Source organism: Pteropus vampyrus, unplaced genomic scaffold, assembly GCF_000151845.1.
Source record: "Pteropus vampyrus isolate Shadow unplaced genomic scaffold, Pvam_2.0 Scaffold335, whole genome shotgun sequence".
NCBI lineage: Eukaryota > Metazoa > Chordata > Mammalia > Chiroptera > Pteropodidae > Pteropus > Pteropus vampyrus.
The window spans coordinates 1,447,419-1,469,148 of NW_011889116.1; the positions used below are offsets into that span (position 1 = coordinate 1,447,419).

Consider the following 21,730-nt stretch of genomic DNA (forward strand, 5'->3'; position numbering starts at 1 on the left):
GCCAGCAGAGGAAGTCTTCACAATTTATGTTTCCTATGGACTGTGGCTGCTATATTTTCCATCCTTCCCTTTTCTGAATGAGTCATTGTGGTGATTCTGTCCATGCTTCACCATTCTATATTGGGTGTTAGAGAATACCCATATCTGGATCTGATGAAGAAGACTGAGCATAACCCAGAGAAACTAGACTTTGAGCCACATGTAGTAACTAGATAGGACTTTTGGGTTGTTTCCCTTGGGGAAGGGGGAGTGTATGTCCTAGGAATGGTAAGAAGGATATGCATGAATGGCCAAAGCTGAAAGACTGAGGCAGAGACTGCCAGTAGTCTGCCAAAATCCATTCTTCCCTTCTTCCTGGACACATGGTTAGACTATATTCCCCAGCCTCCTTGCAAGTTACATGTGGCCATGTAAGTTCTCTTCAATGGAATGTGAACAGAAGTGATGGGCACCACTTTCAGGCCTGACCCATGAAAACCTCCCACTTGCACTCCACCATGATCTTTCCCCACCTCCTGTGCACTAAAATGGTGATAATCAAACAATCTTGAAAACCATGTGTTAAAGATGGTAGACTTTCCTGACATTACAACAATCATATATAGATAAGGCACCTGACAATTTGGAAGAGCTGTCTTGAATGCTACCGAAGGGAGAAATAAATTTATGTATTAAGTCAATGAATTGCTATTGAGTCTCTTCCTACACCACCTTGGCCTTCTAAAGTTATTGAGGCCATTGGGACTCTCAAAGCAATTCTTAAGAAAAGGCTTTTGAAGGTGCTAAAATCCCAAGAATGTGCCAGATAAACCTTTACATGCTATGAAAGAGCTAGTTAAATGTGTCTACAATTACACTGAAACTTGGTACCAAAAACACAGGTCCCAAGAGATTTAGAATCAGAAAATGTGAATCTGACCCAAACAGGTTTTGGCAGGTGTGAAATTGAGTGCCCTGCTCTGCTCCACTCTTAATCTTAACACCCCATCTTATCTTTTCTCAAATCACTAGCATAGCCATTTGCAAAGGAGGGGAAAATAATGAAATTGGTTGCTCCACTAACAAGGAGAGACACAGAAATATAGGGAAGTTTCCATGTGGCATAAGCCAGACTCTGACAGCTATGGAGATTGGGGACTTATTACAGCAGTTATGAGTTCAATTACTATTGCATGGGCTTTGGGAAAGCCACATAGGAACATTCTTCTGTCAGTTCCATGAGTGATGGCTGCCAAAGAAAGGCATTCCCTGGAACTCCACTAAAAAGGCACAACTCTCGACCTGCCATCAATGAGTTAGCCTGGGGCACAGAGGAAGAGACTTGGAGGAGCAAACTAGACTCCATAAATAGGTTAGAGAATTCTGGTAGAAAATTTGACAAAATGAAGGTTATTAGATGTCTAAGAGTTTCAGTGAAGAGGTAGGAATGAAAGCCTGATTGGAGCGCATTCAAGAGAGAACGGGAAAAGCAGCAGTCCAGACAACAGAGGAAAAAAATGGGGCAGTGGCTAGGAGATGTTTTCATATTATTAGGAATGATCTAGTTAAGGGAAACTAATAATGCTGGGGAGGGGAGAGAGGGGTATCCAGTATCTTACATTCAGTGACAGCTTATCCACTGTAACAACAAAAGGAAGTACAATGTACATGAATACAGAGGCAAGTGTGTGGATACATTTAGTAGCACAAAGATAAAGAAAGGTGGCTAAGAGCATGGACTGCCAAGTCATATGGCCTACCTTCAAATCTACACTCCATCACTTGAGTTATATGCCCTTAGGCAAGTTGATTTAACCTTCGCCTGTTTCCTTACCTGTAAAATATGTATAATATCAACTATAAAATTGCTGTAAGAATTAACCACCAGTGAAGCACTCTGAATAGAGTTTGATACACAGTAAATACCCAACACATGTTGGCTATTATTTCTTCAAAATTAGTTATAATTTTGCTACAAGTAAAACTATTTAAAAGCTAGCTTGCCAAAGAGTCACTAAACTCCTCACACCTATCCTGAACTTAAGGTGAAAAATAAAGTAAAAACCAATTAAACTTAGAGTAGTAGCTGATTGTTCAAGTTTGCACTATCAAGGCCAAAACTGACTTCAATTGAGGAAACTACTTTCCAGAAATTTACAGCTATTTTTTAATACAACTGTACAACTCATAGAACTGTAGGAAAAGCAGTTTTTCTCAGTGGTAAAATAAGGTTTAATGTGACTAAAACATCCATATTATTAAACAAGTCAATTTATTGCAACTCATTTAAAGGCATCCTACTTATATTTCTTTGGATATTTGCCAATTCTGAGAATATTGCATTCAATGCTTATCAGAGGTTCCAGCGGTGAATGCCCTTCATTTTTAAAGTTGATGTGAGGTAGTGGATGGCCCACTGTCTTCCAGTCTTGCCCAACCTACTCCTAAAGCAGTTACTAAATAGTTCTCACATCCATATGGTTGTTTATGCTGCCCCCTCCCTTTTCCCTAAATTCTCAGCCTCGTTCGCCCTGCCTGCCACCCTTTCACCCAGTCTTCCTCTAAGCTTTTAAAATTCAACTCAAATAGCAGCTTTATCCATAATAGCCAAACAGTGGGAACCAACCAGATGTCCAACTCAAATTGCTAATAAACTTATGATAAAAATTTGATCTATGTTGGAAAGAAACAACAGTTGTTGCCTCCATAATAAGGGACAGAAGCAGGGATCGATTGGTAAGGAGTATAAAGGAACTCTCTGGGTTAATGGTAACATTCGACATCCTTGATAGGGGTTTGGGTTAAACAGCTCTAAGCATTTGTTAAAACTCAGCAAACATATACTTATAGTCTATGTACTTCATCATATATGAATTTTACAGTAAAAGAAAAAAAGGTAAACAAATACCTCTGGGTTCCCAGAACACCCAGTGAAAACATTGAACTTACTCATTTTATTGGTCTTGCATCTGCATCCCAACCCCCAATGGAACTGGAGGCCATTTAAGTCTAATTGGTCTTTGTTCGGTAGTTAGCACAAGGCCAGGCACACAGTAGTCAGTAGATAAACTGTTGACCTGAAGTGTTCAGTAAATTTCATTACCCAGTTTCCTCATAACCAAAGGCCTTGGGCTTTACTGCCTCGTATTCTTTTGGTGAGTCGTTACAGTTACCAGAATAATCTATTTGACCTGGAACTCATCTTTGTGAATCTTAATAAATTCCCTTTGTGGCAGGATATTGAAGACATCTCTTCTGGGTTATCCTACTCTTCTTCTCCCCTCTCTCAACTTTAAAAACTGTTAACTAGTAACTACTGATGGACTAAGATTTAATTTATACTCTTTATAGAAGCCCGCTGAGGAGCATATTAAGGACAATGTTGATTCACACCAACCAAAGATGCTCCATTTCCTCACCATGGACTTAAAGGCTGCCTGGGCTTGAATGCCAACTCCATCACTTACTAGTATAATAACCTTGCCCAAGTTCTGTGTGCCTCATTTTCCTCACTGCTTCCTAATTTATATATTTACATATATACTTATATATTTAAGGGTGTGGGGTAGGTTGGAGGATAAAAACATGTATCATCTATTATCATGATGCTTAGTAAGTTACACGTAAACCACTAAAAACAGTGCCCAGCTATTAGCTATCACTTAATATGTTCAGCTCTGAATCCCCAAAAGACAGAAGATTGGTCTTCTGTGATCTACAAACTAGCCTAAATGACCAATGTGCTAGTGTTACACTGCTTTAAATCATTTTAAGAGTACGATGCAAATATTAACAATAAAAATTAGTAATTTTTTTCGAATGTTGGCTTTCACTCATCTTCAAGCACAAGCCCCTTAACTAAGGGGTTTTACACACACTCGCTCACTCATTCTCTAGCTCAACATACCCTGAATAGCACAAGTTTACTATTATTTTGTTTCTTTCCTTTGTTTACCCCGCTAGATCTAGAGGGGGTCCTGTCTATCTTCTTGACTGTTGGATCCCTAACACATGCCTAGCAAATAACAGGCACTCAACTGTATCCTGGATGAACAATGAAGACATTTTAAAGAGTGTTCAACCCATGCCAGATAAAAATTAAAGTAATAATGGTCATAGGTTTCTATTTTAAAGTAATAACTCAATTATGGAATTAGTCTCATTTTAAAATATGATTTATTAAAAAACATAAAATGGCAATGTTTTCTATTATTCCCACTCAAACATGTTAAAATGTGTGATAATAGATACACTTCCTAAACCATTTATAGCCACCCTCCCTCTTTCTGTTATAAAAGATAAAACATACAACATACGGTAGGTTTATTTTTATTCAAAAAGTTACTGTCTCAAGACATAAATACAAATCAGAAAACAGTACAATTAGGACAATAGAATGTGGAGGACAACAGGTTAGAGTAATATATAAAACATTTTTAGCTGGTTGAAAACAAAGCTGTAAGAACTGCTTTCACAAAGAAGTACTCCTTTCAAGAGTGAGAAAAAAAATCAACTTAGGTTTTAAAATCATATATACAGTCCTCTCAGCAGTTCTAGTAAATGCAGTGGTGTGAAAAACAACATAGGCAATACCTTTTCACATAACAGTATTTGTTGATGAAAAATCTGTTAGTTAAATCTGGTTTCAACTTGTTGTTAACCATGATTTAATAAAATAATTGTACTTCATCGTGATCTTTTAGCTAACCTATGGTTTTTGGCTACCACAGCCCAATGCTTGTTGATTTCTGACTCTAAGAACTGGAAGCCTTTTGGTATTCACCAATCTGAAGATATTCTTGTATTGCAAGCATATTAAGGCATGGAATGATTAAAATAATATACCTCAAGAACTGAGAGACGACTGACAAAAGATACACATGTAATATAAGTTAATATTTTGTTTTAAACGATGTCTAGCTGCCTAAGCCTCGCAAAATGAGTTGATGTCAAAATGGCAAGTAGCCACTTTCTGTTTTAAACTAATTTATTTGTGAAAGGACATAAAATGAAGTTTAAAGCTTAGCTTTCAAAGAATATTATGGGTTATGAATTCTATTATCCCATCTAATTTACATACAGAGGAAATGTACTGTAACCTGTTAGAAGTATCTTTAACCTGAAGACTGCTTGCAAAGACAGATAGATAAAACAATATAAAATACAAATTTAAAAATCATTTTAAAGCATGAACACTCATGCTTTTCTATTTTTAAACATTGTTAAACTTTCAATATATTTCTGAAACCTCATAATTTTAAGTTGGAATTTAAAAGTAAGAAAAAAACTAAACAAACTGCGCAATTATAAAATCAGCACCAATTTATATATATATAATTTTATTTAAAATTTAGATCCCTATTCCCACACTCTAATAAGCTGTATAATTTTTTGTTTAGAATTTTTCTGCAAACATACTACAATAAGCTTCTTTTATTTGGAGACAAAATACAGTGGCACTACTGGAAGGAATATCACATTACATTTTTATCTTAAAGGACAAGCAAACTTTCAGGGTTGATAATGGGATAAGCATGTTTGAGACTGGTTACCTTCTGGCAGTTCACTGCATCTGAATATTTCTGAAAAGTATAGAGAAGCTCTTGGATTTTAAAAATATCTTAAAATACATTTTAGATGAAAAAATTGTAAAAGTTCTGCTTATAAGTTTACTTTTCTCCACAATTACAATATTTAAAAGAAAGCTTTGTTGATTGATGTTTTAAGCTTTTAAATTTAGAATGCTAAAAACAATTCTATCCTATAATTTCTGGGTAAGGGAATAAATTCATCCTTAACTTTGTTTCTTGGATGTAAACAGAAATCCAGCAGAGGTCATCATTACTTAGTATACCCAGTAAATAAATGTGAGGATTCATGTCTGTACCAAATGCCTCTTTAGATTGTTATATTTTCTTTTAAAAAAAGCATGAAATAATTGATTCAAAAGCCAACTAACAGCACATAAATAAAATATTTACTTTCTAAGAAAAACTGTAGCTTATCATCAAATTGTTTACTTGTCCTTTACTTTTTTGGGGGCAAACAAAACTGCCTCTCAATGCACTTGATCTTGGTAAGCATAAGCACGTCATATTCTCCTTAGAGAAAAATCTGTACAGAATTTCACTGTATCTACCACACTTTATTTTAAAATTTCCTCTTCCACTTAGAAAATGACTTCACCAGAGATTTAATTGTGTACTGGTATTAAAACATTGACACCCCAAGAACCTAATGAGAGAGAGGAAAAAAAATCCTGTTAAAATTGTCATTCATTTCTTTGTAAAATATATCTGTAAATTATTACAATACCTGATTATCAACATTAATTTTAATAACATGCTAATAAAACTACTTTGAAAAATTCCTCTCTTTAGATATGCAATTCTAAAATTAAAACGACAATCAATATATAATGAATAACATCAGATTTAATGAAGAAAACACTTACCTGACAAATATAACTAAGAGCATGGACCATGTCTCAGTTACATGTTTATACACACCCCTAACGCCTAGATAATGCCCTAAACATTGGCACTCAACACTTGTTGAATGGTTAAATGAATGCGCTTCTTGACATATACTTCTGGCACAAGTTTTTTGGAAAAAAGCTTAAAAATGTCCGGCAAACTTGGTTATCTGCACTGTGAAGCGGGTATAATTCTTTTAAAAAGCACACAATGCAATATATACATATGTATTATTGAATTGTACACTTGAAACCTATATAACTTTATTAACCAATGTCACCCTAATAAATTTATTTTTTTTTAAAAGAGCATCTGAACATGCAGACCAAAAACATCTAAGAATAATATAAGTATGTAAAAAATAGGAAGTCTTCTATAGAAAACCTGGCCTGAGTGAAAAAAGCAGAACCACAAATTTTAAGAAATCAAATAAGTAAGGTAAAATCTGGGCAAATAAACTTATATTGATGCTTTTCTATACATTCCGGTTGGGAAAAGAATTTAAGTAAAACATAATAATTACTTGTTACTAACTTAAAAAAAAAAAAAAAAACACATGATGAATGGAGCGACTTCCCCTTGTTCATTTTTAAACAAAGACATACCTGTGAGCTATAAATACTAAAAGTTAGGCTATTCAATTATAATTCCAGGACTTACTATGAGAATATTTTAAAATATTATAATAAGCTAGTAAGAACTGATATTAAAAGCTAGAGATAATGAATGAGTCAAGATTGGGATTAGAGAGGTTCTTACTTATAAATTAAATCTCATTTTAGCAAAAGTCATAGAACTCACGAATCATTTTGATCTGAAGGAACTGTGTATTTTCAGACCAGGAAACCAATACTGATCTGATTGTAGCCTCCCTGTAGTGAGAATTGTTAAGTGTTTGGAATCCCTAACTTCTTACCTGTCATCCACCAAAACCACCACCACTACACTTACCCTCTATCCTCTCCCACCCTCCAACAAGGTTCAGAACTCTTTTTTTGATTACAGTCAGTTTGGGTGGTTAGAATGTTTCCACTAAAGAAGCCTAGATGATGTTTAAAGGTCCTTCCTAGCTATAACATTCTGAAACTCTGAGTAAGGGAAGGTCTGATGATGAATAAAAGGATAAAATCTTAATTAGCAATTCCTAGTGTTGAGTGTGGCATGAAAATGAACTCAAGTTCTTTCCAAATGGGATAAACCAAAGTTATTTCCAGATATAAAACTAACTAAATCATAAACCTACAATCTCATGTATATGTAACCCAAAACTTATCTGCTTGCAGTTTTTATACTACCATTTCTGAATTGTCTGGGTATTATGTTACAAAAGATATATTTAGGATTTATTTAGTAATAATCTAAAGTATCTATACTAGGATGCTTAGAGCTATTTCACTTAGAATTAGAGAATCTTAGAACTGGGCATAGAAATATATAAGTTCTAATTTTAGTAGTTTTAATGACATATCCATCATAGGCTTGAATAAAAACAGGTGTAAGCTATTGTATAAGGGCAACAGAGATTTTTGCATTAAAATTTTCATTATTCAGCTTGTTATTATTGAGACAATATGAAGTAAATAATGTATGCTTAAAAATAAACTGGTATTAACTTATAGTCAAAGACTTTTAAAGATACTTGAGCCTTTCAAGACTGAGCAGTTATGTGACTGCTGCCATCATGTGGTAATACTATAAAACTACAAATATAGATGCATGTGCTTGTTTTCCTAATTTTGGTAAAAGCCCGTAAACTACTATCCTCTTAGTTATAACTTATTCAGTAAATACAAGAATGCCAAAAATTTTCTGTAAATAATTTTTAGGCCCCTATCTTTGGCATAACACAGATTGCAGTTACCTCTAAATGTTAAATGTCAAAAATATGTACATGTAATTTACATTGCTATTTCACTATTTTAGTAATCTGAAGAACACCTTTTTGCAAATCTAGTAAGTGGAAACAAATGCCTAAAGTTTTCCTGACTTTAGATGAACACATGAAAAAATAAGATCTCTAACTGCCCATATCAATTTTGACTACAGTTAATCATTTCAACTTCAAAATTATTTTTCTTGGTGTTTCTTCCATATGAAATTTGATTTTATAAAAGTTCTGGAAAGTATGACAGTAGACACAGCATGCAATTTTTAAATCAAAAGGAACTTGGATCAAATTACTACTCTGACACTAAAGTTGTGTAACTCTGAGTAAGTCACTGAACTACCTATTCAGTCCAAGTTTGCTTGAGTGTTAAAACTGGGATCCCACCACCTTTCTGAAAAGGTTGCTGAGAGGATCAAACTAAATCATGCCTAGTATAGCGCCAGGCATATAAGCTCTCAAATACTAGCTTCCAGCCTTTTCGTTTCAAAGTGATAGTCAAGGTGGACTAGAATATAAACATTGAGGGCAGGGAGAGTACCTTACTCATTCTAGCAAAACTTCTAAGCTCAATAAATTGAATTAATGCATTTCATCATATCTGCTTGAAAAAGATTCTCTTACTCCTCATCACAATCACTACCTTCATGTTTTATTTAACAAACTGGGAAGATACACACTCCCAGATTCTCAGGAAACCATACACTTTAATATGCACTTAAACTATAGACTTATGGGTCAACCTAGGTCACCTGTGCTACTCAAAGTATGATCTGCAGACCTGAAGCAGTGACAGACAGCACTTACTAGAGATGCAGAATTTTGGGACACATTCCAGACCTATTGAAGCAGAATGTGTATTTCAATAAGACCTCCAGATGATTCACATGCATATTAGAGATTGAGAAACATTGATTTAAAAAAGAACCCAAGGTGGCTTGTCCAAAGATTTCTATACTTGCTGTTATAATAAAACTGTCTTTTCGATCAAATAACTGGTCTTATTATCTGTTAGTGTGAATTAGTTTGTCGAAATTCTTCCAAGAGCAATTTGAAAGCAGATTATGAGGTGGGGGAAGAGGAGAGAATGGTAGAAACTGGGACACAGAAGGCAGGCCTCAGAGGACGAGGTCGCCTGAGGTAGTAGGTGTTAGGAAGCAGCAGTATAAATGGTGAGATGGAAGGGCACGTAATTGATTTATTCATTTGAAAAATAAAACTAAACACCTACTATGCTAGGCAGAACTCACAATGAATAAAATCATCACTGCCTGGAGTTCAGTCTACTGAGCAAAACATAAGATCCTATTTCACTATGCCAGTTTGGTAATTATCAAAATTAAAGTGCATACATAGTACTATGGAAGCTGAGGATAAAGTGTCTATCTGGAGTGTCAGCAAAAACTCCTCAGGTAATGTCAGAACTGACTATTAAAGATTAACTAGAAGAGGGGAAATGAGGCAATTCTGACAGAGAGAAAAGCTTATACAAAGTCATGGAGCCATGAAAGAGCACAGTGTGTCTGAGAAGAACTACAGGATTTGGTAAGGCTGGAGCACAGGATACATGTATGGAAAAGGCCAAGGTTAATCTGGTTAAAGAGCCAGATCACAAAAAGCTTTGTTTGCCAGGCTGAGGAGCCAAATTTTTTTAATGGCAATGGAGGAAAAAAAATAAATAAATGAAAGACCTAAAACTGTAAGTGAGCAGATGTGATTTGCATTTTATCAATAGTCCAAGTGAAAACTAAGGAGGACTTGAATGAACCAAGGTGTTGTTGGGGTAAAATATGGAAGCAGGGAGTGATGTAAAAAGTACTTAAGAAACAGAATTAACAATACTTAACAATAACCAATTAACACAACCCCCTTCTCTTTATTATCAAAGCATTTGTTCAGTTCTGTTTTTCACCTTCCTATGATTATGGTTATTATTCCTCTCATTCATCCTATCCATCCATAAATGCCAAGAAAATCTTTCTGAAACATAATTCTAACCATGCTGCTTCTTCATTCAAAATCCTTCAATGGGTAACTCAAGCCTACAGCAAAAGTCCAAATTCCTTAACTCAAGTCCCAGTTGGCCAAGGATCCAAAGGCACTTTTAATCTGTCACCACCACTGCATCGCCCTTCTCCTCTTCTCCTGAAATCCCTCCTGCCTGCCTCTCTTTTTCTTGTTCAATTGTTTTTATCCATTCTTGATATGCTGTTTCAGCTCTTTAACCTCAAACTTAGGGGTTGCCTATACTTTTGATTTTGCAATCCTGGGGTACATTTAAATTAAACCTACTGATTCATCCATAATTGAAGCTGGATCAAAGAAATCAGGCTTCAGTTCTGTTCTCTCTCGTCTGTTCTTTGATGGTGGCTAAGGAGAAAAAAGGAAGAAGTTGACAATTGCCATATCTATAAACCAGATGGTAACAGAAAATACTGAAATTAATTAACATTAAGTGTTCACATGGTCTTTGTAGTCGCAAGTGTACCTTACAATACTTTAAATAACATATATTTAAACTACAGAATATTAAAAAATACAAAAGCAATTCATTTGTGGAAATTGAAAAAGATGAAAACTGCAAAACTCATTTTTTGTTTCATTTAAAAACGTCTTTTAAATAATTTTCCTTTAAAGGCATCAAATTACTCAGAAGAAGAGATATTTAAGTATTTCTTCCTATTAAGGAGAATACATTACAGTACACTGAGAAGTAGAATCAGAAGACCTGGCTTATAAGTCTCAGCTTTACTACATACTAGTTTTGTCTCTTTGTATAGATAACTGTCTAAGCTTCGGTAACCTCAATCCTTTCAATCTATCTCACAAAGTTGAATGAGATGAGGCAAAATGAAGTATGTAGAAGCATTTTGTATATGACAAAGCCCTAATCACATTTATGATGTAATAATTAATAAAAATATACTTTTACATATATTTAACTTCCAAGTTTAAGTAATTTTATTATCTGATATGAAAATCTGTCTCAATAACAGGGTAGTATCAAGTTAATATTGTATTGTTTTGATAATGGTAAATAAATAGAAAATTATAAGGTGATGTAATACTTAGTATATTAAGCAAAATGTACCCTTTAAATCCACATATTCCTAAAGTAATCTTAAGTTAATCATCTAACACCCTCAACAACCTCACCCTCTCTTCAATTCCTTTTCATATACTAAACACTTGGCAACTATTTTATTTTTAATAATTTTGCAAAACTTACTTTTCATGGCAAGTATCTCTCTCCTCTAATAAATATCCAACTTAATTTCTAATGGATCTAAACTGAAAAATCTCACAGAAATCACTGTTTCTTACCAAATCTATATCCATGGTGTCAAAATCCATTCCCTCATTAAGATCTTCAATCCTCCCTTCTGAGGACATCATAACATCTTCAACAATTGGCTCTTCATCATCTTCCATTAGGCTTGTACCACGCCGACTAGAGAAATATAAAACAAGGTCAAGATCTGAACCAATACTGTGACTATTAATATACTGACAGCAACTATGTGGCTCTCTATATTCAAGTGTAATGGAAAATGATGAATTAAAGGTCAGAGAAAATGATTAGGTACTGATCATGTCATCAATGAGTCAAAACTCCAATGTGCACTTCTCTAAAAATGCTAAGGAGTTATATTTATTCGGCATTACTTCAATACATTTAGTTTGATAGTTCTGATATCCCATATAAAAGTTCAATGAGAATTTTCCACATGGAACAGAAAGATACCTCAAATCCTTTTTGATAGTAGGCAGGGTACAAATTAATAAACAAATATGAAACAAAAACCAGAGAAATGGCATTTTCGGAATACACATGTTTTCATTAATATATAATGTTAATTTTACTCATCATTCACTCATTCACTCAGTACCTAATGTGTACCAGGCACTCACTCATTCACAGAATGCCTACTATGTGCCAGGCTTCTACTGTGTCCTATAGATGCAAAAATAAGTAAATAATTAAATAAAGATGAATAAAATACTGAATGTCAACTGTAATTGAAAAAAAAAGATGAAGACATGGTTCCTGCCCTCAAGGAGCTCACAATCTACTATGGGAAACAGATATAATTATGACAAAATATGATAAATATTGCAAGAGAAATATGTATCAAGTGCTATAAAGATATACTGAAAGAAAACATTGATTATGCTTTGGGAAGAAATGAGCAACATTTATGCTGAAACTTAGATTTTCTGTCCTAAGAAACTCAAAACTAAGACATATATAGAAAAGTAAAATAAAAATTAAGACCAAAAATTCTGTACATTACCATGTAATTATAAGGAATAAACTCAAATTTCAAGTTCACAAATTAGCCCACATCAGCATGAAGGAGTCAATGTAATAGCGAAATTGAGGGTGACTTCTTGTTCCTTAGTTTGGCAAATGTTTCTTTTTTTATTTATTGAAAAATCCCCTCCCCCAAAATCAATTATTTACTGAATGCTTGCTTACAATTTATACAATGAGTCTTAAAAGACAATAGAAAGAATATGATGTCTAATCCAGGCTACCTGGATAAATATGTTGACAATGGTTCCTTTTTCCTAAAAATTCTAGATAGTAAATAACGATTTTACTGTATTTGATGAGACAACTGTGAATGGAATATGTGTGTTTCATGGGCCATGTTATAGAAAACCAGCAATCCATTCTGTATTTCATTTGGACTATAAGGAAGATATATGTGATATAAACTATTTAAAAAAAAAAGAATTTGGAAGTATTTTCAGTTATAGAGCAGATATCATTACAGAAAAAAATTGTAAAACAAAAAATTTTAAGTCTTAGGCAATAGACCATTTATATGGTACATCAACCAAAAGAATCTTCCAGTAATAATTATTTAACTGAGATAATCTCTTCTAGTCACTAGGGGAAGTTTATCTCTAAGGGGACTCAAGACAAACTACAAACAAAAGAATGACAAATGGTACTGAGTAATGAGATGCTGTGGAAGATCTTGGAGACTGGTGGAGTTTTCAGGGGAGAGATATGGACCAAATGATTGCAGGGGCAGAATTCCAGAATGTTCAGCCTGGTGACTTGTGACTAGTTGGAAGCTAAGAAATTAGTTGTTGACTCCAGCATGAAATAACAACATATATTAAGGGAAATGTGGCCATAGAAACAGGAATAGGGGACAGAACCAAGTGACAGCACAGATGATGACCTTATTAGACATGTTGGGATCAGAATCTATATATGTAATAGAGTATACTTTTATAGAAGTATACTCTATTACTTTTATAGAAGTTCTTAAGCCTGCCACAGATAACACACGTAAATTTGAATAGGCTACCACTCACCGTAAATAATCATTTCTTAAAAATAGGTGAAAGTCCCATCATTTAAAAACCAACAAAACGTATTTTAAAAAGTAGCAATTTCTATCTCCCATTATTAAACCATATACCACACACTATTATAAAAACAAAGCTTTCAAACCCAAAACTATAAATAGTTAGAATCATCATCTTTCCCTTTGTACCAATCATCTAAAGACTGCTTGTCTGACATTTCTTTTGGAGCCAAAGCTAATAGAGATTTATAATGCTCTTATATAAATTCCAATAAAAGCAAAGTATTTAAAAGCTAAGCTACAAATTATTTTAGCATTATACATTTATTCATTCAATGAATATTTATTTAGCATTTTTTATGTGCCAAGCACTGACAGGCAATGAAAGTGGTCCCTGCCCTTGAGGAGCTCACAGTCTAGAGAAAGAGAAAATTCATAAACAAACAATTACAATACAGTGTGGTAAGTGCTATAAGAAATACAAATATACATAATGTTATGGGGGCATAGATGACACAGCTTCATGTAAGGTGACACTTGAGCTTGTTCTTTAACGATGATTTTACCAGTTGCCAAGGAATGGAATATGATACTTAAAAGTAGGCAGGGGCCATATTTTGAAAGCTCTTGCATGCCATTCATTAGCTAAGGAATTTGGGTTTTATACTGTAGGTAATGGGGAGCCATGGAAACGTTTTAAGTAAGAGTTACATGATCAGATTTTTAGTCTAGAATAATAATTCTGGATGGCAGTGTGAATGATGGGAATGGTGGTGGAGTGAGTGAAGGGAGGGGTCTGGTGAGGATAAATGGGAGATCTGAAGGAAGATTTGAGTTAGAAAGCTAATAATAGTTCAGATGAGAGATGAGGGCCTGAACTAAGGTGGGGAGTTAATTAAGATGTAACAAAACTGGATTTTTAGCTATAATTCTGTGTACCAAAATAAACAAGGATTCATATTTAAACTTTTCCAACAGATCAAAGAGTGGTCCTTTAGCCAACTAGTTAATATTTAACTTTAAAAAGTTCCTTTTTCCTGTTGGAAAGACCAAATTTTAGTTCTCTGATTATTTCAGCTTAATTTACTCTAGAGGGTTTGCTGAAATTTTTAGATAAGGCACACATTAGGATATGTTAAAATGAATTAGTGAACTTCCTAGACTCAGACAATAAGGCACTCTCACTTACATGGCATGCTGAAGATTAGTTCGCAGTTTAACATAGCTCATTGCTGCTCTCTCCTGTTGTTGCCTTGCTTCTTCTTGCTGTCTTTGAGCTAACATCCATGTTACCTGCGTGCTTCAAGGAGAATTTTATTCTTCTTTTAACTTAACTTTTTTTCTATGTAATTAATAAAGTTATAGTACAGAAAATGATCAAATGTACTTACTTATAGTCAAGAGGAGTTTGATGATGTTCAGTCTGCATTGGATAGACACTCATGAAGCTATCCTCAGGTCGTAATCTTTTGGGCTCTCTCATAATTGTTGAGGTGAGTTGTGGTGTCTGCATCATAACTGGGGTGTGCAGAGTCTGCTCTCTGCTTAACCACATACTGTCACTACTACTGCTTTCTTCAGCTGAAAAAGAAAATCAACAGCAATAAAGTTCAGTCACTAACTTTGACTAATCAGATGTCTAAAGCAACCTCTGAGGTCAACGAACACCTGGTTGCTTTCCGCATGCTAAGTGCTTAGAATAGGGAGAGACAAAGGTATGTAAGGTATAGCTCCTGCCTGCTCTTTCAGTCTAGTTGTGGATAAAGAAAACAAAGACAATTAAAACACAGTGTGGTTAAGTGCTAGAAGAGAGGGAAGCACAGGTGGAATACGAGCAATGAGAGGGATCAGAGCCAACTACCTGGAAGTGACTTCTAGCTAGAGTATATATTGGGTGGACTTGGTGGGGGGAAAAACAACCAAAAACACAGAGGCATGAAACCATACTAATTTACTGACATTCCACAGTTTCTGACCTACAAAAATGGTAATTTCATATGGTTCAAACTAAGAGTTTGGTCCTCCTGAGGTAAGCAGAAAAAAGTAATGTTGAATGAATAAAGAGGCAGGAATCAATTCATAGAAAGTCTTGTAAGCTGTGCTAAGGTGACAGGAACTACTACTGCAGAAAGTGTTAATGGAAGGGAAGCAATGTGGTGAGTTAACATGCTTTTGTCAAAGTATGTAGTAGCAGTGTGGAAGGTGGACTTAAGAATATGAAGACTAGTGAGCAGACCAGCCAGTTAGGAGGCTAACTGTGTAGCCCAGGTGAGTCAGAGGTGGGAATAGGAATGGAGACAAGAGGTGAATGGTTCCCAGTCTACAGGATGCTCACCGCTGAGCAGCCCTAAGAATAACTTCGCAGTGAGCACAAATCCATATGCATGTTAAGCACAAGACTAAAAAGACCAAGTGTCATACCTATAAAATCTACTTGTTTTCAAATGTCTATAGATGCTGCCATGACTAATAAAAGACAAATTCACATGTAAGTGTTACCAAATCCATAGTCATTTTTTAAATCACTGGTTTGGGAGGGAAAATTAATAGCACTTAATTGATTGAATGTGAGTTAGAAGGAAAACTATTTTATTAGAAGATTACATATATGTATATATCATGTAAGTTTTTAAGGGAAGAGTACAAAATGTGCTATTAGCTAATACCCTAGTAATAGATGGATTAGACATAAATTTCACAATCTGCAATATAATTACATCAGCCTTAAAGTTCTACTGGTTTAAGCTCTAATTTTTTCTTTAAACTGTACTGATCAAAAAAATTGTACTGATCTAGCTAACCTAGCAGTATTTGTTCTTCCTTCTTTTAATTTACTAATGCCTCAATTTCTATGTCTTGCTCCAAAATCTAAACAAAGAGAGCACTGACTCTGTAAAAACTGAAGTATTGAGTTTGCTAATACATCTTTAAGATGTTACATAAAATATCAATTCATAATGCTCCCTAAAGTCTAAGGAAAAGGAGATTTGATAGCCCAGCACAAATATGTAACTATTAATTATTTGTTCAGATGAGAAAACTTTTAAAGATTTATAGTGATATGCAAGAAACAACACCTTTTGATAACGTCTCTGTTAAAAAAAGGAAAATTTATTTTAACTTCCTATAAACCATCAGCCCTATTTTAATTGCTTAGGGATACTGTAAAAGAGATGTCCCCATTGACTAGGATATTGAGACTATGTAACCAACCAAGTCTAAATCTAAGGTTGTACAAGCTATAAGTTTATGCCTTTACATTATTGGACAAAAGATTAAAATCATTAACTCATGGGACAATCAAGTTTTAAACACTATACACTTGATAATAGCTAAAAAAAAATACACGGCAATTTAAAAATATGGCCCCTAAATATTTGACCCTCCTCACATTAAGAGGTGCGGGATTATGTCCCACCCCCTTGAATCTGGGCCCTGTGATTGCTTGATCAATAGAATATGGTGGAAATTATGCTATGCTATAGTTTCTGGCCTTAAGAAACTGAGCAGCTTCTACTTCCTGTCTCTTGAGACACTTGCTCTTGGAGCCCAATCACATGCTGTGAGGAAGCCAAACAGCCACATGAAGAGGTCACATGCAGGTGTTCAGGCAGACAATCAGCTGAGGTCCCAGCTGACAGCCAGCATCAGATACATCTGTAAGTGAAAATACCTCCATACAATTCCAGTCACCAGCCTTTGAGTTTTCTTAGCTGAAGCACCAGGCATTATGTCCCCACTATGTCCTAAGTTGTGGGGTAGTTTGTTACTCAGTAATTCAACTGGAACAAATTCTGACAATGATGCCAATTTGTTTAAAGGTTCCTAAGGTAAGGAATAACGTTCCCAGGCCCACTGTGAGCCAATCCTGGAGAGCTAGGAGTCCAAGAGATTCAAGCGTCAAAACACATTACTACCTCTAAGATTACAGACAGCAATTTGTATTTCTAAAAAGTTCTTCATGATGAATGACCTCTTCATAGAAATTCAAAAGTTGCAACCTCTCTGAATCTGTTCCTCCACTTAAACTAGATGATCTGATCTTCTTAGCAACACATATCTCAAAAAAATAAGGTGAACCTTAATGACACTTCAGTTGGTGAAAGTTATGGGATAAAGATAATAAACTATATTCTTACTGAGTGCAAGCTGCATGCCTTCAACCACTTTCCGTTTTCCTGTAGACGGTTTTGATTTTTTACTCCTCACAGTTGATCCTCGACTGCTGATTCCACTAATGACGGACATGGTGTCATCATCACCACCAGCTAGCAAAGAATTTCGGTAAGACATCAGTGGAAGCCACACGTCTTCTCTTCGGAGTGACATCTGAAATGTCATGAACTTTTCCAAGTAAACATACCTTAAAAAGAAGTAGAAACCATTAGCTTTGATATAGAAAACTGCTATAGCTTTTTTTCCTTTTTGTTTATTCTTCCTAATAAACTTAAGGCTCACATACCATAAGGAATATCCAACAATTAAATAAGAATTAAATAAAAAGCAAAGTGCATTAGAATGAAACAAAATAATGGTTGATAGTCCACATTTCTTCAAAGCATAGAATAACAATTAAAAAATGTTAGTGTTTTCTTTCTGAAGATGTCTCTATCTTATCTTCTCAGGTCCTCTGTGAGAAGAACGAATCCAAGTCATATTTCTGGAAAGAAGACTGGATTTAAAATACATACAATTTGGGTGCTAGTCCCAGTTCTACCAACCCCTAGCTATATGATCATGTGCATATTACTGCACTACTCAACCTCAGCTTCATCAATATACTGATAAGCAACTTTGTCTCTATCAAGATTCTCACATTAAATAATTCAAGGCACTTCAGCTTAGTATTTGTTGAGCATCTACTATGCCCCAAGTACTCAGAATAGATACAAAGATGAATCAGATATGGTCCCTACCTGCAAAAATAAAGTTTCAGCACAATGAAGTCAGACATCTAGCCTGGAATCCAAGTATCACAAAGATTCTATGGCTTATATGTAATACAGCAGTCAAAATTCAACTAACATTTGTGTGACTACTACGCACTAGGCATTTTTCTCTTGGGTGCTTTAACTTTACTTGGTGAGGGAGACGTTCTCCCCATTTGACAGATGAAGAAAGAAAGGATAAGTTAAAAGTAACATATCCATGCATGGTTATAAAAATGAGAAAGGAGTATAACCATTACTCAAATTTCAGGCTTCTGACACTAAGAGTTCAATGCTTTATTGTATAAATTATGCTTCAAATACATGAATGTATTTTTTGTCAATTAACTGTAAAGTGGAATTCAAACACTTACTGTCATAATAATGACTAACTCCAATGAATTCAAAATTACCAGTTTGGAATACCATTAAAGAGAGATGATAGGAGATACCAGTTACAAACATACTACTTGGTGTTAGTTGTTCAGTATTTAACTGCAATACATTTCAGCTATACACAGTAGTACAGTACTCCTCAAAGTGTAGTCTGTGAACTAGCTATCAGTCTGAGAGCTGTTACCAGTCTGCAACAAGATATGGAGCTTGAGCCAAAATACATTCACTGGTAGAGAGATTTACGACTATGTTATCTACCATACAGCTGAACAAAACATTCCGGACAAGCAGCCTCCCTGATGCCATTTCCCTTTATCCTCTTCCCTACAAAAGAATTTACCACTAACCTGAATTTTCTATTTATCATCCCCATGCATATTTTTCTGCTTTTAATACATATTCATCTGTAAACATTATAGCACAGTTTGGTAGTTTTCTTTTGGCAGTCAACATTATGTTTTTAAAATCTAACCATTTTGGAGAGTGACATCAGCTAACATTACGGTAGTAATCATTTCCCAATATATAAGAGTATCAAATCAACATGGTGCATACCTTAAGCTTACATATTACATGTCAACTATATCTCAATAGTTCGAAAAAATTTTCAGAAACGATGAATAAGGTCTAAGGATCTAATGCATAACATGGTGAACATTGTTCATAATATTATATAATTATATAATACTATCTAATCGAAATTGGCTAAGAGTAAAACTTAAGTGTTATCATTAAAGAAGACATATTAATTAACTTGATTTGGGAATCCTTTCACAGTGTATACATATATAAAACCATCATGTTATATATTTTACCACTATTATGATCTTATTTTTCAATTATACCTCAATGAAGCTGATTTTTTTAAAGATTTCAAAACCAGAAAAATCAATTGGAATGTGTGAGTCTTTCAATCCCAATTCAATCAAATAAACTATGAAAATAAAAGTCATTTATGACAACTGAGACTACTGGAAATTTGAACAATGACTGGGTAGCTAATAAAATCGAGAAATTATATTTACTTAAAAAAATCTAACCATTTTGACTGCTGTATGTTATTCAATTATATATCTATTGATCCCATTTTCTAGTTGATAGATGTTTAGTTGTTTTGAGCTTTTCCTTAGTCAAACAATTCAACAGTCAAATTCTTTTATGGTTCTCCTTGTACACATGTGCAAGACTTTCTCTAGGGTATGTACTTATGAAAAGAATTATTAGATCATGAGGTAGGTTAAACTTTACTAGACACTGCCAAATAGCTCCTCCACAAAATGTATCAATTTATGTGGTTGCCAGATATGTATAAAAGTCTCCACTGCTCCACATCTTTGGCAATACTTGGAACTATTAGACTTATTTTATTCTAATCTAAGTGAGAAATGGGTTATTGTTGTAATTTGTATTTCTCTGATTAATAGTGTCAATAAAAATTTTAATTGGGATAAATTTATATGTAATAAAATACACAGAAATTATACAATCGGGTTGGTTTTGCAAATGAATGCAGACATGTTCAACACACCTTATTAAGGCGCAGGACAGTCCCACGAACCTAGAAAGTATCCTGTGTCCTTTTTGCCAGTCAATCTCTCCAACTCTAGAAGTAATTACTACTGTGATTTCTACTACCATAGATTAGTTTTGTGTGAATTAGAATTTCATATAATATCTATACAATCTTTAAATGAAAAATACTGGTGGACTTTCAGAAGAGGTTATCTATACTATAAGTTATTAATATTCTTCTGCCCTTCCAAGCCAAGAGGGTGAGGGTAGAAGAAGATTCTGAAATTTAATTCCATTTGTTGGACTCTCTTAGAATATAAGTCACCATTTTAGGAGACTAAACCAAAAAAGTATCCTGTTTAAATGATATGTTGAGTACAAGACCAGTAGTTAAAGTAAAAAGATAAAAAGAGGAATTCTACTTTCCAGTGTAGTCACAGCTCAGGACACAGACTAAGATGTTCCTGATGGCTTACCAGATATCATTGTGCTAAATGTTCCCTCCTTAATTAGGTTAGGTCAAGAATGCAAATAAGAATACATAGAGCATTCAAGTTACACCTCTAAAGCCACAATTGCATTGAGAACGCGCAGAATTAAAATGAAGTATTACACATAAAATCTAGTTATAATCCTTAAGTTATAAAAATTCTTAAGTATAAAATTCTGTGTGCATCAATGCAATCCTACAATTCTAATCTCTGTGTGTAGAAGAAAAACCAAGTATAACAACTGATCTTTAAGAATTCCAAAACAAAATTAAATAGCATATTTCTAACAAATACATACACCGTCCTTTTGTCTTGTCGGAGTAGTTTAGAAGAAAATTCACTCAGTATGTCAAGAAATGCCAAATTTAGAGGTGGATGGCTCTCTCCTTGGGGATTAGGCTCTTTAAAAGCAAATTCTATGCCATCTCTGCAATGACAAAAAGACAAATATTTAAGGGACTACAATACAAAATTTACTAACTTAGAAAGGAAATTTCTTTCTATACTTTCGTTCCACTATTAAAATGTTTTTTGCCATGCATTTAATCTGAGGAATAGTAAGAATAAAGAGGCTACAGTGGAATGTCAACTATGATTGAAAAATAAAAATTAAAAAAAGGAACTAAAAAAAAAAAAAAAAAAAAAGAAAAGAAAAAGAAAAAGAATAGTGTTGGAAAGAAAATATATTTAAGTAAATGTAAAAAATAATATATTACTTCTTAAAGTAATTACTATG

General features: G+C 34.3%; 1 protein-coding gene across 8 annotated transcripts in view; it reads right to left on the reverse strand.

Annotated features, from left to right (window-relative positions):
* Positions 1-4,292: 4,292 nt before the first annotated feature.
* The window catches only part of STAG2 (stromal antigen 2), a 119,502-nt gene continuing 102,064 nt past the window's right edge, over positions 4,293-21,730 (reverse strand). For 6 of the 8 annotated variants that reach the window (XM_023522165.1, XM_011378228.2, XM_023522166.1 and 3 more), the window contains 7 exons: positions 21,293-21,421; positions 17,807-18,030; positions 15,059-15,248; positions 14,857-14,967; positions 11,665-11,791; positions 10,633-10,710; positions 6,000-6,213 (listed from right to left, as the gene is read on the reverse strand). In XM_023522165.1, the coding sequence (XP_023377933.1) occupies positions 6,190-6,213; positions 10,633-10,710; positions 11,665-11,791; positions 14,857-14,967; positions 15,059-15,248; positions 17,807-18,030; positions 21,293-21,421 (883 nt within the window). In that variant the 3' untranslated portion in view covers positions 6,000-6,189. Of the gene's footprint in view, positions 6,214-10,632; positions 10,711-11,664; positions 11,792-14,856; positions 14,968-15,058; positions 15,249-17,806; positions 18,031-21,292; positions 21,422-21,730 lie in introns of all 8 variants that reach the window. The other 2 variants (XM_011378222.2, XM_011378227.2) reach the window with 2 other exon arrangements.